The sequence below is a fragment of the Lactuca saligna genome, chromosome 6 (genome assembly GCF_052625555.1).
Source record: "Lactuca saligna cultivar CGN05327 chromosome 6, ASM5262555v1, whole genome shotgun sequence".
NCBI lineage: Eukaryota > Viridiplantae > Streptophyta > Magnoliopsida > Asterales > Asteraceae > Lactuca > Lactuca saligna.
This window is the reverse complement of record NC_136422.1, coordinates 150,219,015-150,245,638: the sequence shown is the minus strand read 5'-3', so window position 1 is coordinate 150,245,638 and position 26,624 is coordinate 150,219,015. Positions and strand designations below refer to the sequence as shown.

Genomic DNA, 26,624 nt, shown 5'->3' with positions numbered 1-26,624 from the left:
CCATTCTTATAATTTGCTCTTTAAAAAACCACGATTTTAGTTTCTTGAATGCTCTACATTATTAGACCTATTGTTTGATGATGATATTCAATGAAATCTTAAAGATTGATGATTATTCCCTAAACACTATATTTTTTTTAACAATAACAATATATTAGAATCCAAAAAAAAGGCTAGCAAAGAAGCTAGCAAAGAACAAAAACAAATTAAGGTAGGATTGGATTTTGCATCCAACCAACCCAATTTTTCTTTAGTCTTAAAGTTTCTAAAAGAAAACCAACTAAATATCTACAATACTATCAAAAATGAACTGTTTCTTAAACTTAGAATGTCGGAACAAAACAACATTCTGGTAAGTCTAAAGCATCCAAATGACCACCATAAAAATAAGTTAATGATATCATTTTCTGATCTAACCATCCTTTCTCATCAATCAAATCCACCAAATTATTTGTTGTATTAAAAAAAGCAAAACATGAAAATTAACCAAAACTTTGTATTTGAACTTCAGTATGTTGAATGAGAGAAGAAAATGAATATAACTTTTTAGGGGACGATTAAAACTATAGGTAGGGATCGATTTGAAAGACAAATGAAACAATTTAAACATATAGAGTGTAACGTTATCCAAACCGTAGTCAATGAAATGAAGCAATGGGTATGAAGCTTTTGAAACTTGTATTAAAAATAAGAAGTTATGTATACCATAAACATCATTATGTTATTTACTCTAAAAGTTATTTCACAAAATTTTAAAGTTTTTAAGAAATTTCTTGTATAAAATGATTTTGTAATATCAAAATCGTAACGTTTATTCTACAAATTAAATAATTATTTTATAATAAATATTAAAAAAAAATTATCATATCATCAAAGACCCCATCTTTGTCATTTTTAGTGATTATATCCTTAATTACAAAATTAGCATTAATCGATATATGGTTTTTGCCAGATCAAATTTAATGAATGCTTACACACGCGCACACACACGTACACCTCTCTCTCTCTCTCTCTCTCTCATCCGAATTGGTGGCTTAAACTTGCAGCTCAAATCGATGTAAGACTGTATTACGATTGTCGATTTTTTAGCTTCGATTTGCTGTATTAGATTTAGACTTCCATGCGCCTTTAATCTCTTCAATCACGAACTTCCGATTTTAATTTTAGTTTTCCATCTTCTAGGGTTTTGTAGGGTTGGGAGTTTAGGGTTTACACGGATAATCTTCATTGGAGAAAGAATTGGGAGCACTGAACAGAGGCGAAGTGGTGTGTCTGTAACTGTGCATAGATATAAAACAAAACAATGCGGCTGTTTCCGATGAATTCGTCTAGAGAGCTTAGAAATGGAGGAAGTGATCATGCTTTATTGTATCTCAACGTATATGATCTCACCCCTGTCAATAACTACCTCTACTGGTTGGGCTTCGGAATCTTCCATTCCGGTATCGAAGGTAAACCAATTCCAAATTCCAAATCCAAAACGATTGAATATATAGCATTTGAATTCGATTTCTTCCAGATTCTATTCAACTCCCTTACGTTCGACTTTCAGTATTGCTATCAGATTCTGGAATTGATAAACTAACCTAATTTCTATCAGAATCTAAGTTTTGATTTCAAGTTTTTGCTACATCAAGTAAACATATGTTTCTAGATCTCCATAATCTACTCCTATCTAAGATTCAGCATTTCCAATTTCACTATATACTTCTTACGATGAACAACTAATATCTTTACATTATGATATGATAATCAGTATATGACATGGAATATGCATTTGGAGCACACGAGTACCCAACCAGTGGAGTCTTTGAAGTGGAGCCAAAAAGCTGCCCGGGATTTATCTTCCGGCGATCAATTCCATTGGGCAGCACCAACATGTCTCCTTCAGAATTCCGATCATTCATGGAACATCTTTCTAACAAATATTATGGTGATACATATCATTTAATTGCAAAAAACTGCAATCATTTCACAAACGAAGTATCAATGCGACTCACTGGAAAACCAATCCCTGGTTGGGTCAACCGGTTGGCTAAACTCGGTAAGAAATTATATCCTCCTCCATTCATTTATATGAAAGATTCAAGATTTATAGATTTTTTTTTAAACTTTGAACAGGGTCTTTCTGCAACTGTTTATTGCCTGAAAACATTCAAGTTGCAGCTGTTAGACATCTACCTGATCATGCAACAATTTCTGGTGAGCTTTGGTTATATAATTTTGGACAAATTACATAAATACCCTTATATTTTAGGTAGTAAAAATTGTTGAAAATTGAAACAGATGAAGAATCAGATTCTGGTGATTCATCATTAACAATGGGGAGTGAAGAAGATGAAGTGGATGATGATCATCGTCATCATCTTTTGACTGAATCGAATAGTGACGTGGCATTTTTGCAGGAGACACCTGTCAGACTAGCTAAAGATCTTCTTTAATTTTGATTTTAATACGTATTTTGTTATTTTTATTCCTGATATTAAGTTGTATTATTTATAAAGTGTATAGATTTTTTTGTTTGTTGTCTTAATTCTTGAGTGTTTCTATATTTGTCTGCAACTGTAACTGTGTGTATTATCATTTAAATGTTTGGAATACAAGTTTTATGTCATATAGTTTTTTTGAAAATATATATATATATATATTTTTTGTGTGTGTGTGTGTATATATAATGGTTTAAGTGAGAAAAATTCAGATTATCGATTTTTCTGGAATAAAAAATGCTGAAAATGTAAGTTTTTCTAAAGTTAGCCATAGTAATATTAATTGTGTTATTTTTTTTTTTATCTAATATTAAATATATTTAGTAAATTTGGATTGTCATTTAATAAGATAAAAGGTGTGGATCAACAAAATATGAGGATCTATAAAACCAAACGTGGCTGATAATTTGTCATATAGTCTACACTATAAATAAATAAATAAATAAAAGAAACAACGTACTTTATACTTTATAGTTTATATGATTGACATGTGTTTTTGTTTTGTTTATATATGTAATTTGCTTTTAAAAAGGATATCACTTATCAACTTATCATGTTAAGCAATCTACTTTTAGTTTCAATTAAAAAAATGATATTACAAGTAGGTTGCCGTATTTCATTAAAAATAATTACAACAGAAAAGCAAAAGAAAAGAGTTGTATTATGAATGTTCAAAGAATTCAAAACTATGGAAACATGAAGGTTTTATATTTGATGCCACAATTTTAATTACATATATTTTGGTTGTATAGTTAGATCAAAATTGTTCAATTAGGTTATGTTTGGCAGATAAACTGAATAACTAGCTGATAACTGATAGTTGAAAATAGTAAAATTTGATAAAACTAGTTGAGAAAGATAAAATTAGGTAAAAAGAAAGGTAGAAAATGATACTAATGAACTCAATTGACATGTTAGTTACAAAAATATAGTTTTATTTGAGGAATTTGAATTTTTTAAATACTCCCTCCGTCCCACTATTATTGTTCCTAGACAAAAACACACAGATTAAAGAAACATTAATTACCACTAAATTTATACAATAAAATAACAATTTTGTCCTTACTTTGCATTTAATGTTCCATTAAATGCTTAATTGGTTAAGTAATAATGAGGGGGTATTTGGGTAAAAATGTTATTTATTTTTAGAAGTGGACTATTATTTTGGGACAAACCAAAAAGGAAAAATGGACTATAATATTGGGACGGAGTGAGTATTAAAGACTATATTTGGAAAAAAAAACTTAGAAATTTTTCATATGGTAATTGAAATCTAGTAGTTTTTTGAAAACAAGTTTATAAGATACATTTTGGTCTGTCAAAAATGACAATTTGTAAAAAAAATGACGAAATTACAGTTAAACATCAAAAAAAAAAAATTACATTTAAATATTAAACTTACAACCTTTTATAAGATAACGATCAATTTAAGTAATTTAGTCATATTTATGGTTATAAAAGCTTCAAAATAACTATTCAACTTTACAATCAATATCATTTAGACACATATATATATACAAATACAATTCCCCATTTTTTAGGTCAAGTGACTTAGACTTTTAGAAGATGGGCTAAATTGTCAATTGGAAAATGTCAGTGGGAATTCTCCCCACAAAAAATCTTCCATAGTGTTTCCTTTTCCCCCCAATTTCTCAAGTTTGCTACACTAAGTAAACCCCAACAATAAATAGTCTACTTTCTCTCCATTCACTCATAATAAATCACTTGTACCTCATGCACATGAACTTGTACCTTACTCTTGACTCAGTCTCCTCAAGAAAGTTGTTAAAGAAGTCGCCAAGAATACCCACAGACATTCCAACAACTACTTGACACAAGTATCCAAGAAGCTAACTAATTTTGTAATTCATCTTTTTACAAGTTTCTTGAATTCCATTGAATCATCTTTAATGGAAGCTCGCAAATCCTTCGTTCTCATTTTCTTACTCTTTACATTCATGGAGGTTCTTGATGGAAAATTCACCTCACATACCTGCAACCATGATCAACCCCCAATCCATTTTCCATTCAAAATCAATTCTTTCTGCAAACACAAACAAACCATGATCAAATTCCCAAATTACGGCGATTTGGGCGTGAAATCCATCTCATACGATCACAGAAAACTCACTCTAATCGACCCAAAAGATTGCGTCTTTCAAGTGTTCTTGAATCTCAATCTTGATCCTACACCCTTTCGATACTATCATGTTGTTAGAAACTATACGTATTTGAATTGCTCGATCAATCTTTTGGGTTCTTTCGAACAAATCCCATGTTTAAGTGATTCTAAACACCATGTTTATGTTGTGGAGTCATCGTTAGATATTCCCAATTCTTGTGAACGTATTAAAACTGTCTCGATTCCATTTGAGTATAGTTCTTACGTTTCTGATGATAGTTTTGGTCTTGATTTGACATGGGATTCGACTGGTTTTGATGATTTTTCAGAAGCTAAAAGAAGGTGGTTTGGTGTTCAATCCATTGGAGAAGGTAATGTCGATTTACATTTTAAGGTCAAAGTCAAATTTTCAATATTTAGAATCTATTTGTTTTGATTCTTGTTATATATCTCTACATTTTTACCATATAGCATTTGTTATATAGCTAATTAAATGAATAAACTAAATGTTGTGATAAAATAATATAGATTTCATGGGAATTCCATATTCAATTTTTTGTTTTTTGTCCTTAATCTTGGCTGTTGATGAAATTCATCTCATGGTCGAAATGTGTGTAACTACTTTTAATCTTAGCCGTTGATTTTTTGATCAAACGGTCGAGATTATGGTTATGTGGATTGCTAAGATAACTTGGTTCTATTTTAAACTCATTTCTTGTACCCAATTGGCATTAAATTTGAGTTTTTTTTCTTTTCTTTTCAGAAATAAGTATCGGGATTTTGGTCTTTATGGCGATTTTGGTCCTTATGGTTTTGGGATTAGCATGTGTAAAGGCTTATTGTATGAAGAAATCGGAAAGCAAGACAAATGAATGGGACAAGTTACTTGAAGATCTTGAAACCTTATGATGATCGAATTATCAAAGTCTCCTGATTGGAGTGTAGTGCTCTTGTCTTTAGTTTTGAACTACATATAAATTTAGTGTTATGCCTTGAAATTGAGGTAATAAAATAATATTGAGAAAGTTATATTTGATAACCATCCATTATTTGTAGAATAAATATTCATTTATTGGTTTATATTAAATCTCATGAGCTCAAATAATCAGTTTAATACTTAACATCTTTTCTTAAGTGATGAATAACCATGGAATTTAAAGAATTACTACAAAAGATTTTGGAGGGAAAAGAAATAAAGAGAAACATACCCTCCTAAGATTAAAATTACCATGTTGCCCCTTTTCTTTTGCTTTTACTTTCTCTTTATTCTTTCTCAATAAAGCGTATTAATCACATCCATGTAAGCTATTTGTGTAATTTTTTTCTTCTTCTTCTTTTTGTCTTGATAGTGTTCTTGGACAATGATTTGTGCACAAGTGATAAATAAGTAAAAAGAAAACCATTGATAAATGTTTTTCGTCATTAATTGATTCTAAAAAGTACAACTAGCTTTTTCTTAAATCAATTACAATTCACAAATATTCTTTATTATTTTTTATTGTAAGTTATTTAGAATTTTTTATCATTAATCTTTAGTTCTTCTCAAAACAAATATCACTTTGTAGATTATTTTTTTGATAATCATGAAAATTATCTCTTATTTTTTTTTGTGGAAAATCTTTAAGTTATAATTACTTTAAGCTTAACATTAAACATTAGAAAAGATTTACAAAACTATTTTATCTCGATTTTAACAAAAGACATCTAAAGACCGAAGTAAAAATCAACATTTTCAATAAGAAGAATTTAGTATATATATCCTTATTAAACATAAAAATATTATATTTGTCCAACTTAATTTCTAAATATAATATTTATATTTCATAAAATTTTAAAATATCATATATGTTCTTAAACATCAAAATAATATATATATATATATATATATATATATATATATATATATATATATATATATATATATATATATATATATTTAAATATCAAAATATCATATATGTCATTCTTAAACATCAAAATATCAATGTTAATCTAAAATATCATTTATCTACAAGATGAAAATAGTCAACAAAAACAAAAACTAAACAATCAATGCATACATTCTATAGAGATGTTTGATAAACGTTTTGTTTGTCGATCAAGCAAATACAATATATTTCTAAAATACTCCTGAATACAACTATCCTTCAACTTTAAAAAAGAAGGGCAAAAGTCCTTTGGTATTTATAGTCCTTGTAGGTTGTAAAAAGTTACATGGTGAAGAAAACTATTAAACTGTTATCATTTTTGGTATACATGGTTTCTAAATGCTGCCCGATTGGCCCTTTTGCTTGATTGTGTTTAAACTTGACCACTAGACCACCCTCCTAGCCCCTCACACGAGGGTATTTGTATATTTTTATTTACCCAATGTTCATATCCTCCTTTACAACATCAACCCCCCAAACCCAAATTACATTCTTTCCCTCACCTTCTTCTCTATATTTCTTCGTAGGCTCATTTACACAAAAATCAAAATGGTACTTTTTGTTCTTGTGGAAGCCCAGTAATTGTCATCACTTTGTGGACTAACCTAAACCTAGGAAGGAGGTTTCTTGTTCTAAGTAGGTCCGAAAGGGAGGTTTATTGGGTGGTTATCGTTGCTATTTGAATATATATATATATATATATATATATATATATATATATATATATATATATATATATATATATATATATATATATATATATTATTGAGAATGGTGGTTTTTACTTGAATATTTAGAAATCGCATTGAATGGGTAGGGAATAGAAGTATTACCAAAAAAGTGAGATCTAGCACAATGTTTAGAGGGAATCTAACTTAACCATGCATGAACATTTTCAATGAATCACATAACAACCTTAGGGAATATTGGTGGGTCAAACCTTCCTAAGAAAAGGCTTAGGGCCCCTAATTTTAAAGTTTATTCTATTATATATATATATATATATATATATATATATATATATATATATATATATATATATATATATATATATATATATATATAGACACACACACGTATTTCTTGGATTACAAAGACAAATGGAAGTTTGGTTTTGTGGTAAAAGCACTGGTTTATAAATCTAAAGGTCGTAAGTTTGAAACTTTTTGTTTATTTGAAGGGCCCTAATTTTTTGTTTGTGTAGAACCCCAAATTGATTGATTCGCCATGCCTATAAACATGCATTTTGAACAAGATTAGAACCTCATTCATGGGTTTAGGTTAGTCTACAAAGTGATGAAAATTACATTCCATAAGAACAAAAAACCTTTTTTTTTTTTTTTTGTGCGTTTTTTTTTTTTTTTTTTTGTGCGTCAAAGAGCATGCGAAGAAGAAAAATGGAGAAGAAGGTCCGAGAAAGAAGTTAAATTGGGAAAATAAAAAGACACATATACCCTTGTTTGAGTAGCATATGTGTATGTTAAGAATTACTATCAAAATCGTTATATGTTATCGTTATATGTTTGGGCTAACTACTATCAAAATTGTTTAGAAACCACATAGCCCAAACATATAACGATTTTGATAATAGTTCTTACCATATGACATTTTGAAAACCGTAAAGACCAATAATAAAATTTAGTTTAAAAAAAATAATGAAACCCCAAAAATGGATAGAAATGTCAAATGGGTGAAAAGGTAACCATGAAGTATGAATCTTGAACTTCACTTCTAAAATTTTCCTCTTTTCAATCACAATCACAAGTTCCTTTTTGTTTTTCTTAGTCCGCAAGACTTCTGCCTTTTGAAACTCTAGTGCATTGTTTAATAAGATAAGCGAAATAATCAAATATAATTCATTGGATATATAAAAAGTTGTTTATTTTGTCTCATTAAAAAATTCGTAAAAATTCTTTCTTAAAGAATGTGGATTTTATTTATTTTAGGTTAGAGGGAGTGGAGTATGATATGAGATAATATCACAATCACCTTTAAAGCCACAAATTCATTGTCATGTATAACATGACATCACGTTTTGAAAGGATAGGTAAAAAAAATTAAAATAAGAAAAATAAACTCTCTCTCTCTCTCTCTCTCTCTCTCTCTCTCTCTCTCTCTCTCTCTCTCTCTCTCTCTCTCTCTCTCTCTCTCAAATACCATTTTAGTTTGTATGCCACCTTAGAGGTCGGGGTGATGTTTGTATGAGATATTAAGCAAATGCCAAGTGTTTTTACCACCCACTCCCTCAAATCTTATTGAATTTTATTAGTTTCCTTTTTCATAAATCATTTTGTTTGGTATGTATACTCAATGGCGATCCAGGACGGAAGTTAACCGGTGTCCATTATATTAAAAAAAAAAAAAAAAAAAAAATTCAACACTTTGAAATTTTAGTATAATTTTAGTTTTTTCAGCCAAAAATTTGTTAAAGAGGCACTTTCCTTGTAAAAGTGGGTGCCATGAAGGAGGTTTCTTACTAAAAGAAAATTTTTTAAGGGTATATTTGGTAATAATATGTTTGTAATCATCTTGCAAGTGGGATGCTTGGACCCCTCTTGTTACTAGCTGGCTCTGCCATTATGTATATGTAACTAAATTATGTCTTCATATAGTTATTATTAGTTAGGTAATTATGTTTTAAACCTTTTATCCCAAATTTACCGACTGATGTATGAATTGGTAATGTCAATTTTGTTTCAAAATTGATAAAATATACTAGTATCAAACCAAAAAAAAAAACATAAATTAATCAAATATCTACTATATGTAATACAAAGGTGTAATTTTCTTACGTAAATAATCATTAACCATTTATTAAAAGGGTAATTTGTAAGAATGTCATGGTAATTTGATTGAAAAAGTATTTTTATACCATTAAAATCATCTTTATTTTTTCTTGCATAAATACACCAAGAAACTGTTTTAGTTTGCAACACTTACGAGGACGATGTGGATATTTTTTCAAAAATAAAATTAAAATAACAGAGATATTATAACCTAATTATCACAAAAAAGTCAAAACAAACCATTCATAGGTGAATTTTATTATATTATATGAGATTAAGATTTTCGTCATTAGAAGGGGTTGCATCAAGGTTGAATGTGTGTATTGGTTCATCAATATAATAGATACACCATACGTGCTATGTTGGGTTCTGGTGTGCAAACATGGTAGAAGGATAATACACACAAAATCAAAATCTATAGCAAGAAGACCATCCACGAGGCAATATAAGCAACTAAAACCATTTGTTGTTTAACATAAGTATACCCCGAGGTGAACATTTGAGTCTAACTTTAGTAAGGTAAAAAAATCTATGTATTGTAAGGAATCAAAGCAAACTCCCTCCAACAATATCCACATGTATGTGGGATCAAAGTCTAATAGCCAAGCGCTCGTGTATGAATGATACCCTTTAAGACGTTTAAACTATCCATTTAAACTATCTTTTCAGACGTTTTGAAAAGTTTAGAAGCATAAAAATAGGGTTTTAGCTCTTAATTCTTCCCCATGCATGTGCTTGGTGGTATTAATGGGTTAAGAGGTTGGCGTTTCTAGCATTTAACACGTATTGGCCAAGCAAGACCATGAAGCTGGAAACTTTATGGTCAAGAACGATACTTTAGACTTGGAGCTACAATTTGGACTTAAATGATTAATTATTAAGCGCTTATTGTGTTACGAAGAAGTTCAGTTACGTATACTAGGCATACCAATTGGTACGTTGCACGTACGCGGTCAAGCCCCCATTCCTAGTAAACTATCGAGTACGCCCCGCGTTTTGCTGTGTCCGCCCAACGTACTCGGTTGGGTTGACTCAGTTGGGTTAACGCAGCTGAGTTGTCGACTTTGACCTTTGACTAATGTTGATTTAAGAGTGATTTGAATATTTTGGCTTTGGGATTGTTAACTAAGCTTAAGTCCCAGTTCCGTTTAGGTGATCGGTAGTACTAACTTTTCGAGTCGCGCCCTATTCATCATTTACTTCAGACTAAGATGTGAGTTTTCCTCACTATACTCATGGGTCGAAGGCACCAAGGTCGACCCATATGATTAGATATCATGCTTTGTTGTATGTTGTTATGGTGAGATATATGTTTACTGGTTATGTGATTAGATTGGTATATCTGTAAGACTACCTGTGTTTGTTGATTATTGATTGATAATGTCTATATCATTGTGTTACGGTTTACTGGGTTGAGGCGGACTAGCTGGTACTGAAGGCCAAGAGACCTAGGGCGGTCCGGATAGACTAAAGGCCTGTAAGGCGATCCAATCAGGCTGAAGGCCCGAAGAGCGATCCAAATAGGCTGAAGGCTCGAAAGGCGGTCCAGTCATGCTGAAGGCTCTATATGTATGATGTTGTTTGTTATGTGGTGGTACCTTGGGGGAACTCACTAAGATTTGGCTCATAATTCTATGTAAAGATCCAAAAATACTGGGTAAAAATATCATTGTTCATTATAGTCAAACACAGATGTTACTTAATCCAACCATTAAAAAACATTGCTTAATTAAAACATATATCAGAGTTGCATCCCAAAATCACATAATGCGGAAAACACGGGTGCGTACGTTGCGATCAAGCCAGACCCTTCCTTTCAAAACCAATGATACATGAAATAATAAACAAAACTGTAAGCACGAAGCTTAGTGAGTTCCCCATAACATACCCCACACAATCCACATAATCATATAAACCATATCAACCATACAAGCCATGCATATAAACATACAAGGATGCCCTGGACACCCTCCAGGGTCTTACTCTAGGATGTCATGGGCTCCCCTAGGGTCTTACACCTACGTGTCATGGGCACTCCCATGGTCTTACTTGGAATGCCATGGGAACCCCCACATGGTATGATAACCAAGTGTCATGGGCACCCCCATGGTCTTTGTTGGAATAGTGTCTAAGGCTGCAACTATATTTGGTAAGTACTTGACCCGATTGAGCGTGGTCCTTTTGGGATGCCTTCACCATAGCAACTTGATAGGATGATTTATAATTAGAGTTGAAATATTATATGGTATAATAATATTATTTGATTAATATAAGTCATAAATTAATTAGGAATTAATTTGGTGATTTAAAGAGATTAATTAAATAGAAGGGCTTAAACTGTCAAATGTGTGATAGTTATACTTTCGGCTATAATTCCTTATGGATAATATGGTGGATGATTTTATGGCTTAGGATAGACCTAAAATCGTCCAGAGGGTTATCATGAAGGGATTAGGATTGCTTAGGGCTTAAGTTATCCGATTAGGGTTTAAAGGTAAAACCCTAGGAGCCTTACAAGTATAAATAGACCCTAGGGGTCATGGAAATCGAACACCCTCATTAGTAAGGAAACCCTGGCCGATTTCAAAGTCATTCCCCACTCTCTCAAATCATCCTCTTTCTAGTTGGTGTTTGTAAGCCACTAGAGGAGTGACAATTGTGACTCTAAAGCTCCAAAAACAAGAAGAACAAACAAGTGATTCAAGGTAAACTAATAACTCTGAATTCTCAATGTTATTATGCTAGAATAACCATTATAAGTCTTGGATTCATGCATGTTCAATTAGAGAAACCTAGATCCAAGCATTAGGGTTTGTATGTGCACATAGGAATGTTCATATGGCTAAAACCCATCAGTCTTTACCTGGAACGCCATAGGTACTCCCACATGGTCTGACATCCAAGTGTCACGGGATCCCATAGGGGTCTTCCATGCAAGTATCAAAAAGACAACTAGCATATCACATAATCAAATAGCATATCACATAACACATAATAGGACAGCCTCGGTGCCTTCGACCCATTGGTATGGTGAGGAGACTCACCTCACACTGCCAAAGTCCCGCAGATAAAACTCTAGCTATTCGATGATAGACTCCCAAACTGTCTATATCAAAACAACACCCAATTAACCATTTGGGTTTCAATTCATAACCATAAATCCACACTTGGGGTAAAAAGGACCATTTTACCCCTAACCTAGCTTGGTTCAAAACCAAGGCCCAAACTCACACTCTAAAGGCCCAAAAGCCAAATAATCAACCAAGGCCCAACATATGACATTCCGATGGTCCAATATCTAACAATCATAAAATTGGGCCCAAGCCTTTCCAATGGGTCTTATCCTAAAGCCTAATAATTTATTTAGTCCATAAACATGTTCCCAATTGGCCCACAAAGGCCCACAACAACTTAGTCCAAGAAATGGCCCAACCCGAGGCCCACAAACATGAAGTCCAATCTGACTGAGTACGTTAGGCGTACTCAGTTGTACGTTGCGCGTACTTGCTTAATGGCTTGTACGCTGCGTTTATTTGCTTTTACGCCCAACATACTTCCCTCTTAATCCCACCTTTTCTATTAAGCACTTAATGCTTAAACCCTAAGTCCAAACCACAGATCTGGGTTCCAAATAACATCTAAACCCATAAAGTCACTAACTAGGTGACTTTGGATGCACCAAAAAGGCCAAAGAACATTCTACTTTCATGGAAATGGCTTAAAATCCAACATAGATGGTCTTAAACTCTAAAGGTGTCAACTATATGGACCTTGAACCTCAAAAACACTAAGAGGGTCAACTCAAAGCTCCTAGAATGAAATCAACACCACTAGATCTCATACTTGGGACCAAAATGAACCAAAACCCATAAATGGTAGATCTAAGACATCAATGATCAAGTTCAAAGCTTTATACCTTCATCAAACTGAAAATAAGTCACAAAAGCCAGATCCATAAGCTTCTCCTTGATCCCCACAACTTCAGTCCCCAAACTTTATACAACTCGACAGTTTTAACCCTATATTCTTAATGCTTTTAATTTCTTGGGGTTTTTACCACTTTTACCCCTTCTTCCCAAAATATTTTCACTTCTTATCCTTTTCTTTGGTCTTATTTTTTTTCAAATCCCTTCTAAATAATAGTTTCTTATTCTATTCTTTTTGTCTAAAATATAAAAACCAACAAATACAAAATAATTTTTGTTATTTTCCAGTTTTAATTTCTCAAAATCGCAAAAATCCAAAAAGAATTTGTTTCATCATTTGTTTAAATATGATGTGTTTTGAAGATCCATTTTGGCAAACTCGCTTCTTATGACAGAGTAGGTTATACATGGACTTGCTCTATGAGATAGTTGTTGGTGATTCTTCTTAACTTTTTGGATTCTCTCCATGATATTTGTTGAAGATTCAAGGGGGGGGGGGGGGTTGTTGATTATTCAATGGGAGTTTGCATTTCGAAGATGATATTTATTTCTCTCGCTTTGAAGACCCCATGTACTTATGAGCCTCACAATTTAGGGGGAGAAATGCCAAGAAGATTGGAAATCGTAATCTTCATTAGTTTCAACATCTAGGGGGAGATTGCTGAGTATTTGAGATATTAAAACTGATTTGGCATTTTTGGTTATTTAGGAAAGCCTTTTAGGGTTTTATATTTTTGGTAAATATTTTATATTCCCTATAAATAATCATTAGGTTAGCTTTTGATGTAAACTTTTTTCCTAGAAACGATTTTCTTTGTACGTTCATATCCATATCAATATTACACAAAACCTTTGACAGATTACTTGCATATTATGGTGATTGATTCATGATTGTTCTTCAGATTTTGCATTCGTCATCTCGTCTTTATTATCAACACTCCAGGTCCCTAAAACCCTAGAAACCGTCCCTTAGCCTCCATGGTTGTGTTTTTTAGCTCATGGTGTGCATCTTGGTGTGTTTTGGCTCACATTCAAGAAGATGGGGTTTGGTGCAAGATTATGGATCAAGGAAGAGCTTGTGGATCTTGATTATGTGCTTCATTTCCATCTTGTTTGAGATAAAAAGCTTTGATCTTTTTCATTGTTGGCTTAGATCTATTTTATATGAGTTTTGGTCCCTTTTTAACCCAAAGAATGAGATCTAGTGGTTTGGTACCACTTCAGGAGCTATGAGTTGCCACTCTTGGTGTTTCTAAGGTTATAGATCCATAAAGTTGTCTCCTTTAGGGTTTGGATTCCCCCACGCATGAGATGGTGTGCATTTTGTGAAAGTATAATGCTTTATTTTGAAGTCGGGTTCCTTTGGGGCATGCAAAGTCAGCAAGTCGATGACTTTGTGGTTCTAGACACTTGTATTGACTTAGATCTATGGTTTGGACTTCTAGACTTAAGCATTAAGAGATTAATGTTGATTTTGGATTAATAGATGAGTATGTTGGACATACAAGTCTATAGACGCAGCGTACGAGCCAATTAGCGAGAATACTTAGCGTATAGCTGAGTACATCCCGCGTACTCAGTCAGGTGGATTTTTGCATTTGAGCTTCGAGGTTGGGCTTCCTTTTGGAATTTGGGTGATTGAGCTATTAATGGTCCATCTGAGTACAAGTTTTTTGAACTAGGAAAATTGGTTGGGATTTAGGGTAAGGCCCATATAAGGGGTTTAGGCCTAATTGGAAAATTGGGCCATATTTTGGCCTTGGTTGATTATTTTGCTTCTAGGTCTTTCAGGTTGTGAGTTTGGGTCTTAGTCTTGGACCAAGCTAGCTTAGGGATAAATGGTCTTTTTACCCCGAGTATGGATTTATGGTTATTGTGTAGCACTCCAATTTTGGTAAGTTTTCCTTTTTCCCCTCAACCTTTAATTTGTGCATTTTGACCCATGCAGCTAGTACGCGGGGCGTACTCAATTAATCATATGGTACGCTTAGCGTACTAGCCAGGAATGGATCGTGACTTCAGGAGTGTACGTTGGGCGTATATTATGGTACGTTTGGCGTATGTGTGGATTCAGAAAACCCTAATGTGGGTTGTTGCACCCTATAAATCTATCCTTAACTTTTAGAACTGACCTCATTTCATGTCCTTCACCCTCCAGAAAACCCTAAACATCCCTCTTAGCCTCTCATCTTGCATCTTGAGCTTTTGAAGTAAAAGTTGGTGTGTTTTTTTGTCCATCTTTGAAGAACCCTAGAAGGAAGTGAAGTTCATAGCTTGGTGGGATATTAGAGATCTAGAACCTCTACCTATTTTGCAAGGATTTTGAGGCATCAAGTTCTTATCTTGAATACTAGTTGCTTAGATCTCTTTTGGGGTCAATTTGTTATGTTTTAAGCCATGTTTGAGTGGATGATTGGTTTAGGTCATCCCACAGACTTGTCCTTTCAGATCTAGGCTTTCCATGGCCCCCTCATGCATAAAGGTACCATCTTTATGAAGTTAAGAGCCTCATGTAAACATTAAGTCATGTATTAACTGTTAAGCCCTTTTTTAGATAAAGAGCCTTGTTTAGCCTTGCATGAATGTAAAGTTAGCAACATTACATGTTATTTCAGCTCAATAGGTCATATCTCTGTATTAGGGTGTTATCTTAAGGTATTAAGAACTTAATGGGAGAATGGGCTTAACAAGGGAGTACGATGGGCGTACCAGCTAATACACACAACATACAAGCCTCATAGTGTGTATGCCAAGCATACAGTTGGGTGCGCCTTGCGTACCTAGTCTGTGGGCTTACAGTTTGGGCTTTTCGTATAACATCCCAAAAATACGGTCCAAAAATTTCGATTTTAAAATTATTAATTAATCCAGAATTACTAAAAATCATTATTCAAACATAAACCATAATATCTCAAATATAAAAACAATGTATCCATATCAATCACATGTCAAATAAATCAAAGTAAAATATCCCAAGCTAAAACCTGTGGTGTGTGCCATGCAGTCATCCTAAGCTGTTCCCTTTGCTAGTGGAAGTACCTGAAACCAAAACTGAAAACTATAAGCATGAAGCTTAGTGAGTCTCCACAAACTACCACATACCATACACATAATCACATAATAGCATACAATGGGCCTTGCCCACTACATCGGGCCCCGCCCGACATCGAACGAATCAGCATCGGGCTCCGCCAGCCATCAGACAGAAATATGGCATCGGGCCCCACCCAGCATTGGACCGAAATTTGGTATACACATAATTTTGGATTAGGTGTCTAAGTTCATAACTATTTCTGGAATGTACTTGACCCGGTTGGCATGGTTCATTTAGACTGCAGGGCATTGCAACACTTAGATAGACTAAATGAGAGAAAGGACACTTAAGGATTATTAATATATTATAAGTTCTAATATATTAATAATATTATTTAATTAGTATTGATCAAAGAATTAATTTGGAATTAATTAAGTGATCAAAAAGAGACTAATTAAATATATGGGGTTGATTGTGTAAATCATCCATTCTTTTATAGTGGGCTAATGATCCATGGTTTATTGAATTGGGCTAAAACCCATAAGGTGCTCCATGGATAGTCCATGGGGGTTATAAACCCATGGATCATGGAATATGGAAAGCCATGTCAATTAGGGTTTACATGTTGTAACCCTACTTGTGACACAACTAGGGGTGCAAACGAGCCAAGCTACTCGCGAGCTACTCGAGATCGGATCGTTAAAAGTTCGACTCGAAATTGATTTTAAACGAGCCCGAGCCAAGCTCGAGCTTAATATTAAGCTCGTTTATTAAACGAGCTCGAGCTCAAGCCTATGTCATTAAGCTTGATTAGGCGCGCGAGCCTAAATGAGCCTTTATATAATATCATTTAATATTATTTAAATATATTAAAATAAAAACATATTAGGGGAATAATGGATTTAGGGTATTAGTAAACGAGCTTCTTAACGAGCTCGAGCCGAACTTAAGCTTATTTAGACACATCAGATAAAAAACGAGTCGAGCCCGAGCCCGAGCCGAGCTTGTATAATTCTTTACGAGCTCGAGCCGAGCTCAGTACAAGGAAGCTCGGCTCGAGCTTGAGCCTTATATAACTTAAACGAGCCCGAGATGAGCCTAACCAGGCTCGTGCTCGGCTCGGCTCGTTTGCACCCCTAGACACAACTATAAAAGGAACCCATGACTAGCAAAATCGGCACTACTAAGTGAAGAAGAAGAGGGCTAGCTGATTTTGAGGTGTTAGTGAACTTCTCTCAAAGTTATTCCAAGGGTTGTGATGTTGTGTGATACATTTGAGGCATCACACTTGAGGTGCTATCCTTACAAGGTTCTCAAGGAATCCAAGCAACAAAAAGGTATGTTCTTCTACTAGCTATTATGTTTCAAAGTTCCCCATGCCATGCTAGTTAGGTTAAGAACTTTGGAAAATCAAATTTGCATGTATCTTAGTAAAACATAGATCCAAGGTTTCTAGGGTTGCATGTACACATTAGGAGTGTTAGAATGCTCAAAACCCTTCAGTGGTATCAGAGTCAGGTTTGTTTTCTTGATACTTGATGCAAACTTGTTGGAAAAACTCAAAAATATGATATCTTCTGAGTGAACTCGCCAAGTCCATGGGGGGACTCGACGAGTCCATGAGTTAATTCATCCTACTCGTCGAGTAGGTTCTTTCACTCGACGAGTAGGAGGCCCTGGATGCAATTTTCGAGTTTTACGGCTGGAAATGGACTAGAAGCATTACCCTAAACTGTTTTAGATGGTGTAATGATTATGCTAATCCATTTACAATGGCTATTATCAAAATTTCAAGCTTTGACTCTGTTATTTATGATTCTTGAAATTGTTGATATGAATGTTCATGAACTTATGAGTTTAGAAGATCATAGGAATTATTTACAAATAATTTGTTAGTTTAATTCTTGATCTTGATGTGTTTTATTGGAATCCATAAATTGTCCTCAAGTTATGGATTACCAAAACTCATTCTTTTAAAGTCCATTAATAAACACATAGGTTACATAAAATGAAAAATCTCTCATGTTAATAAACCATTAACTTATAAGTTATGAAAGATGAGTAGTTTTTTAAACTTACAAAACCTGCCCTCAAGTTTTGGAACATGTAAAATCACTTTAAAAAACTTTAGTTCCAGCCCCTAGAACTTTAAATTTTAAAATTCAACCCTTATACTTTATAATATTATAAGTTAACAATATATATATATATATGTATATATATATATGTGTGTGTGTGTGTGTGTGTAAGAACAAGTCGTTTTACCGTTAGTAGGCTTCATTCACGAAGTCGGTCTATAAAGGGGGTATAAGGTTGTTGCGTATAAAATGACAGCATAATGGGTGTCCACTCTCACCCACCGCTTCCTTGACTGGTGGAGGGTCGTCAGCCGAATGGGTAGGACAATGACTTTAATCCTCATTAAAAGTTTAATGATTGTAAAGTAACTAAATGTTTTATAAATTCCAAATCTTAGTTACTTTAGGAAAATGTGAATAATGTGATAACCCATGAAATTACACTTTGCACTTTGCTTAAGTCGTTAGTGGAGCGTGTATGGTTAACCGGCACACTAACCTAGACTTAACATAGTAGGCAAAGGGTGGCTTAAGGTTTATCATAGATCGGTGTAGCGCGTGTGGTTAACCGGCATATCGGTTGAGTGATAAACATTAAGAGTACCAAGTAATTTTCATGGTTACTTCACACCTTTTTTTGTGATCCTCGGCATCCCAATCAGAAAACTTGAAGGGAACACTTGAGATTGAAACATGTCTTTGAAAAGTTCAATGAATCTCAAAAGAATCTAGGAGTTTCAAAACCATTTAAAACCTAATAATTTATTTTGTTTTTCATGGTGGAAATTGGTGAATCGTCATTCACCTACCTTTAAATATTTTTTAGCTTGGCTTACGACATCCCTCTTCTAAGTTATAAAATATTGTGTTGGGTCGTAGCCTTAATATTACATTTAAGTGTCTTATTAAGTACTATCTTTATATCTAATCTAAACTTGTCTTTCTTTTTCAGATGCCTTCCAACAATGCTTCTTCTGGCTCAAACCCTACCGGCTCCTTCTCTCTCATGAACCTTTGTGGGAGAGTCATCTTCGATGGTTCCAACTTTATAGATTGGATCTGGAACATCAGGATGGTCACTCGTTACGACGACATGGAATATATCCTCAACAAGGAGCTTACGGAACTTGATGAGTCATCTGCTACTCTTGAGGAGATCGTTGAATTCCGGACTCATGAGAGATATGTCACTAAAGTGGCATGTATTGTAACGTTTGTAGATCCGGGCTAGTCAATTTAGAAATAATAGGGTCGAAAACGAATTTTTGACAAAAGATTATTTAGAATAAATAATCTTAACCAAGTTGTAGAATATGACTCAATGGTTCCGTAGAAATAAAGAACGCCGAAATCCGAGTAATAACGAAGAAGTTATGACCCATCGAAGTTTCGCGACGGAACCGGCACGGCACCGGAAAGCGTAAATAGTGAATTTACGATAGAGAGACTTTTAGCCTTAGCGATCTAAACAAAGTCGTAGAAAATATTAAACCGAGAGTGTCCATAAAAAGAACGCCCAAATCTGACTTCGTATGAGGAAGTTATAATTTTTCTAAGATTTGGCATAGTGGTGCATGGCCCGAAACTCGAATTTTAGTTCGAGCGGTTTTTGGCTTACGCGACCTAAATGAGAGTTTAATATCTCATTAATAGGAAATCAACGACAAAAAGACGAACGAAAACGGAGTTCGTATGTAAAAGCTATGAATTTTACGCAGACATTTAACAATGTAAATCCGAGATAGAATGAGAATTAGCCAACGATGTCTAAATGAAAGTTGTAGTGCTCGTAAATACCAATGCGTGGATATAAATATCGACAAAAATGGAGATCGTATGCAAAAGTTATGGACGAAGCTTAGTCTCTACTTTTCGAGCGCGACGAATTTGATACAGTTTTTGTAAATATGAGATAGAAAGAGAATTAGCCGACGGGGTCTAAATGAAAGTTCTAGTACTCGTAAATACCAATGCGTGTCTCTAAAGAACGTAGAAAACAGAGCTCGTACGTGAAAGATACGAACGATGCTTGGAGACTACTTTACTATAAAATTCTTATAAATAAGAGATGAACTCTTCATAATTTCTTCACACCATAAGTCTCTCTTTCTCTCTCTAACTCCTCTCTAACCTCCCTAACCCCTCCCAAGTCTAGGGAACCTCCTTAGCACGAAAGGAAAGCCCCAGAGCACCCGACGGATCCAAGAAGAAAAGCTTTCGGCTCGGAAACGCTGCTCCATCGAAGCCCGGTTTTTAATAAAAACCTGTTGTAAGTGATCTACGCTTATACTATATTTAATATAGATTTTATTTAATTATAGTAACATTATTAGGACCTTAAAAAAATTATTTGGGCTATTATTATGAGTTATATTGAGTGTTATTTAACGCTTATATAATACTAATAATAGCTAGACTATTAATTAGTCGCGGTTAACGTTAAAAACTAAACTCTAGGGGTATTGATACTAGGTTTTGTCGAGGAAAATTGTTTTGAGATAACGAAGTCCGGTCTGAGTTCGGAATCACCACCTAATCAGTGAGTGCATAGTTGCTTTCATCTTACACATAGATATGAAGTATTTTATACAAATTATGTGTTATGTGTGCATATTATCTGAGTACTTGCTGTCTATGCTGGATGAACGTTTTTATACATGTTTTAAATGGCTTAAACGGTATACCTATTTTATATGTACAAATATGTTGCGGATGACATGGGTAAATGAATGATGAGAGAGAAAAGATGATATGAGTAAACATAAGCAGCTATAGACTTAGTGCCTAATAAATAACACTGACAGCTATGGACTTAGTGCTTATTGGACAAACACTGGTAGTTATGGACTTAGTACCTATTGTGAATTGGTAGCTATGGACTTAGTACCCGATGAATAAACTATAGCAGCTATGGAATTAGTGCTTTACGAACGAGCATTGACAGCTATGGATTTAGTGTCAGTCTTATAACCCTGGAAGCAAGGGACTTCAGAATAAACGAATGCAGGATAGATGAATCTTAGGATAGATCCTTAAGAGTAAAGAAGATAATGGGGATGGGTAATTGGGTTGATTGTTTGATTGTTTCAACATAATAATTATATTATTGTGGGTTGAATATCCTATGTACTCACCAGGTTTCCCGACCTGACCCACTCAGTTTATTTATATCACAGGTGTTGATACGAAGTCACATTACACTAAGAGATTAAGGAGATATAGATCACTAGTGATAATGAATGTAAGTTCTGTTTATGCTTATGTTTCTGTATTGACGATGACATCCCGAATGTTTTAAAATGAATAAAAGTACTTTTCCTCGGAAATGCTTTGATAATGAAATTATCATGTTTTTCTAGGAACAAATTCCGCAACATTTTTATTAAAAGAGATACTCTTATTTTTATAAAGCATAAACAAAATCGGTCTTTTCTAGCCGTGAAAATGGGGATGTCACATGTATCATGTTGGCCACAATGACAGCCGAGCTCCAAAAGTCCTATGATGAGCATTACCCTTTTGAGATGCAACAAGACTTGATGGACCGCTACCATCAAAGTGCTCATCAAGAGAGGTATGACATCATCTCCTCCATGATAACAACCCGGATGAAGGATGGTGAACCCATCACGGGCCACTTATAGAAAATGCAAATGTATGTGGACCGTTTGCTGAAGCTAAATGTGAACTTCTCCGAGGAGTTGGCAATTGACATCATTTTGCACTCCATACCTTCTTTTTATGATCAATTCCGAATGACATACCACATGAACAAGGCGGAAGTTACACTCAGAAAACTTCAAGGACTCTTGAAAACCGCCGAAAGTGGTCTTAAGGGTAAATCGGTTGGTACCACTCCTACTCCTACCGTGGCCCCAGTCTTGGCAATCGGGCAAGGCAAATGAAATAAGAGGAAGATCCCTTCGAAGGTTACCAAAGGAAAGTCCCTTAATGGCTCCTCTTCAAGTGGAACCAAGAAAGGTTCTGTCACTCCTTCTACCAACCCTAAAGAGCCTGAATGCTTCTATTGCCACGAAAAGTCACACTGGAAGTGAAACTGCCCAAAGTACCTGCAAGATGTTAAGGATCGGAAAATGAAACCCAAGTACCCAAACATGCAGCTATTTACACTATATTGTCTAATAACTCACCCCATTCTAATTCTTGGGTCCTTGATACAGGTTGTAGTATTCATATATGTTCTGATTTGCAGGAAATAAGAAGAAGTGAAAATCTGGAGCATGGGAAAAAAAACTTAATCTTAGGGAATAGCAAAGCTTCACCTGTCACCAAGATTGGAGTTTATTCTTTGTTTCTAAGTAGTGGATTAGTGTTAGATTTGAATAAATATTGTTACTCGTTTGAAATGGCGAGAAATATTATTTCCTTTCATGGTTTGTACAAACAAGGGTTTACCATTTCTTTTGATAATGAATGTGGTGGTATTAATGATTTCTTTAATAATGTTCTTTATTTTAAAGCATTACCTTGTGATGGTGTATATTAAACTGTATCAATTGTTGATAACCTAGGAAATAATGTGTTGTGTATTGATTCATCCAATAACTTGGATACAACATCATTATGGCATTGTTGTCTTGGACATGTAAGCAAGAAACGAATATGCCAACTCCAAAAGGATGGAGTCTTGGAGTCATTTGACCTAAAGTCCGATGATAGTTTTGAATCTTGTTTGGTTGGGAAAATGACAAAATCACCCTTCATTGGTACTTGTGCTAGGGATGAGGGTTTGTTGGATCTCATACATACTGATGTGTGTGGACCCTTTAAAACCGACACAAGGGATGCTAACTGCTTCTATGTGACTTTTATTGATGATTATAGTAAATATGAATATGTCTACTTAATCAAGCATAAGTCAAAAACCTTTGAAAAGTTCAAGGCGTTTAAAAAGGAAGTGGAGAATCAACTGGGAAGGAACATTAAGATGCTTCGATTCGATCGAGATGGTGAGTATCTTAGTATAGAGTTCCTTGACTATCTTAAGGAATGTGGGATTGTCTCACAATTGACAACTCCCAGTACACCATAGCTTAATGGTGTGGCTGAGAGTAATCAAAACTTGTTGGACATGGTTCGTTCCATGATGAGTCGAGCTTCGCTACCAATCTCATTTTGGGGGTATGCCTTAGAGATTGCCGCCCATATTCTTAATCTAGTCCCTACCAAAAAGGTTGGCAAAACACCTCACGAGATGTGGACCGGTAAAGTTCCCAATCTGGACCACATCAAGATTTGGGGTTGCAAGGCTTTCATGAGGCATGAGACTCACGATAAGCTCGAACCTCGAAGTGAGAGGTGTACTTTCATCGGCTACCCACAGAATTCCTTTGGTTACCTCTTCTACAAACCCAGTGATAACGTGGTCTTTGTAGCAAGGAGAGGAGTCTTTCGCGCGAGAGAGTTCATAAGCCAAGGAAACAGTGGGAGGGAAATTAACCTTGAAGAAATTCAAGACTCAAGTGGTGAAGGAACCTCAAACCCTAGCAATCAACCTGAGGAGGAAACTCCTGTTGATCCGACTAACGAGTTTGTACCTCTGAGGCGTTCCACAAGAGTTAGGAATGCACCTGAGCATTACTATGGTTTTGATATTGTTGCGGAGGGTGATACGCTTATCAGTAATAGCACACTGGTAAGTCTGGATGAACCTAACAACTACACGGAAGCCATGGCAGGCCCTGAGGCTTCTAAATGGAAAGAGGATATGGACAGCAAGATACAGTCCATGTATGACAATCAAGTTTGGAACTTGGTTGACAATGTACCAGATCGTAAGACAGTCGGGTGCAAAGCGATCTTCAAGAAGAAGACTGACATGGATGGTAATGTACACACTTATAAGGCGCGACTAGTTGCAAAGGGCTTTTCTCAAACTCTGAGAGTTGATTATGATGAGACCTTTTCATCAGTAGCAAAGATTAAGTCTATTAGGGTTATGTTAGCCATTGTTGCATTTCGTGATTATGAAATATGGCAAATGGATGTCAAAACCACTTTCCTTAATGGAAGGTTGGCTGAGGATGTTTACATGAGTTAGCCAGAGGGTTTTGTCAGTACAGAGTACCCTAATAGAGTGTGTAAGCTTGAGAAATCCATTTATGGATTGAAACAAGCACCTCACAGATGAAAGCTTTGTTTCGATGAGAAAGTCAAAGAGTTTGGATTTTCGAGGAGTGAAGATGAATCTTGTGTATACGTCAAGGCTAGTGGGAGTATAGTTAGCTTTTTGGTATTGTATATGGATGACATACTACTCATTAGAAATGATATCCCAGCTTTGCAGGAAGTAATGTCCTGGCTTGGGAACTGTTTCGCTATAAAGGACCTTAGAGAATCTGCCTATATCCTAGGGATAAGGATTTTGAGAGACAAGAGTAAGAGACTAATTCGAATTAGTCAGAGTACCAACTTGGATAAGGTGTTGAATAGGTTTAGCATGTAGAATTCCAAGAAAGGAGAGTTACCGATCTAGAGTAATGCGAGATTGAGTAAGACTCAGATCCCGAGTACAGAGGATGTGATAGCTAAGATGAGTCGAGTACCGTATGCTTGCACAGTAGGATCGATCATGTATGTTATAACTTGTACTCGTCCTGATGTGGCCTTTACATTGAGCATGGTCAACATATATCAAGGGAACCCTGGCAAGGGTCACTGGACTGCGGTACAGAACATTCTCAACTACCTGCGAATGACTAAGGACTGGGTCCTTACCCTCAGTGGGAGTGATGACTTTAGAGTAGTAGGGTATAGTTATGATAGCTTTCAGACTGATAGGGATAATATCGGCTCTCAGTCAGGCTGGGTCTTTACCTTAAACAGAGGAGCAATTACTTGGAAAAGTTCCAAGCAGGAGACAGTGGCTGATTGAACTTGTAAATCAAAGTACATAGTAGAAAGCAAGGCAGCGAAGGAGGCTATATGGATAAGGAACTTCATTGGAGACCTTGGAGTTGTACCGACTATAAAGGAGCCTATGGAAATTTTCTGTGATAGTGAAAGTGCAGTTGCCTTAGCCAAGGAACCAAGGGATCACGAAAGATCCAGACACATCGATAGAAAATACCATTTTATCAGACATCGAATAGAATAAGGACTCCTCGTGGCAAAGAGGGTATCATCGGATGAGAACACATCAGATCCCCTCACAAAGGGACTGGGTAGGGTTAAGCATCTTCAACATGCGAGGCACATAGGGCTAAAGGATGATATTAGTTTTAGAAATTAGATAGCTTTTGAAATTTGTAAAGTGTAATTGACATTTGATGATAAATAAAAGATGTTGCTTATTTATGAGTAAAGTGTTGCTATCTTCTGTCAGTCGTCTACTATCATTTCATTTTGCATGTTTTGACTTCCAGAATAAATATGTTATGGTATATCATATTATTCAAATTCTCCACAGCCATTCATATATTGGATGTAGATTTGAATCAATATTGTCATGAGTTGGCTTGTAGATGTCTAAGATGTTGGACATAGCAAGAGTTGCTACAACATTCATGAGTGCTCATAAGTTCTGAGTATTGGATTCAACCCACGCTCACTTGTATCACTTCATGGAATTTATCTCGAGTGATCGTGAGACGATAATATCATATAAGTCTTCAAACCTAGAGATATGAGTTGTTGACTATGAGTTTGTAATACATTGATTGTATGAAAATGCATTGGTAACTTGATGTTATAAAACGTGTCTTTGTGTATAATTCAACGAGTAGTAGAACAAGCATATGAGTCAAAATTTATCGGTTCTTTCTTGGATTAAAAGCGATATCTGGGCCCCTCGATGATTTTGTTTTGACCTATGTATCGGGCCCGGTCAAAACTAAATTGATGTGTTTGATTAAGTTTTATGTCAAACAAATCGGAAATCGGGAAACCAACTGCTGGAAAATAAGTAAGACATTGTTCCATGTATTTTTCCAGCTGATATCTAGAACAGTGGATTATATGATCACTTATCTTAAATGGCATATAATCATCTTCTCAGTTCTGCGAGACCTTGAAAGAGCTATGATTTCTGATCGATTCCTGAAGTCATTCTTGCAGTTATAGTTATTAGACTTATCCAAGTGGGAGACTGTTGGATTAGGTGTCTAAGTTCATAACTATTTCTGGAATGTACTTAACCCGGTTGGCATGGTCCATTTGGGTTGTATGGCATTACAACACTTGGATAGACTAAATGAGAGAAAGGAAACTTAAGGATTATTAATATATATTATAAGTTCTAATAT

At 34.8% G+C, this 26,624-nt stretch overlaps 2 protein-coding genes across 2 annotated transcripts; both read left to right on the top strand.

Annotated features, from left to right (window-relative positions):
* The first annotated feature begins 950 nt into the window (after positions 1 to 950).
* On the top strand, positions 951 to 2,656 carry LOC145001898 (deSI-like protein At4g17486). Its single transcript, XM_078961230.1, has 5 exons — positions 951 to 1,057; positions 1,183 to 1,451; positions 1,757 to 2,044; positions 2,122 to 2,202; positions 2,287 to 2,656. The coding sequence occupies exons 2-5, from the start codon at positions 1,304 to 1,306 to the stop codon at positions 2,439 to 2,441; spliced, it is 672 nt and encodes a 223-aa protein (XP_078817356.1). The 5' UTR covers positions 951 to 1,057; positions 1,183 to 1,303; the 3' UTR covers positions 2,442 to 2,656.
* A 1,417-nt stretch (positions 2,657 to 4,073) lies between these two features.
* LOC144999962 (putative RING-H2 finger protein ATL21A) lies at positions 4,074 to 5,641 on the top strand. Its single transcript, XM_078959103.1, has 2 exons — positions 4,074 to 4,979; positions 5,372 to 5,641. The coding sequence occupies exons 1-2, from the start codon at positions 4,397 to 4,399 to the stop codon at positions 5,515 to 5,517; spliced, it is 729 nt and encodes a 242-aa protein (XP_078815229.1). The 5' UTR covers positions 4,074 to 4,396; the 3' UTR covers positions 5,518 to 5,641.
* The last annotated feature ends 20,983 nt before the right edge of the window (positions 5,642 to 26,624 follow it).

Bases quoted from the DNA above. Each gene is read 5' to 3' on its own strand.
- LOC145001898 (XM_078961230.1), top strand. From the start codon at position 1,304: ATGCGGCTGTTTCCGATGAATTCGTCTAGAGAGCTTAGAAATGGAGGA. The intron at 1,452-1,756 runs GTAAACCAATTC...TATGATAATCAG, and splicing joins CTTCCATTCCGGTATCGAAG to TATATGACATGGAATATGCA. The intron at 2,045-2,121 runs GTAAGAAATTAT...AACTTTGAACAG, and splicing joins CAACCGGTTGGCTAAACTCG to GGTCTTTCTGCAACTGTTTA.
- LOC144999962 (XM_078959103.1), top strand. From the start codon at position 4,397: ATGGAAGCTCGCAAATCCTTCGTTCTCATTTTCTTACTCTTTACATTC. The intron at 4,980-5,371 runs GTAATGTCGATT...TTTTCTTTTCAG, and splicing joins TGTTCAATCCATTGGAGAAG to AAATAAGTATCGGGATTTTG.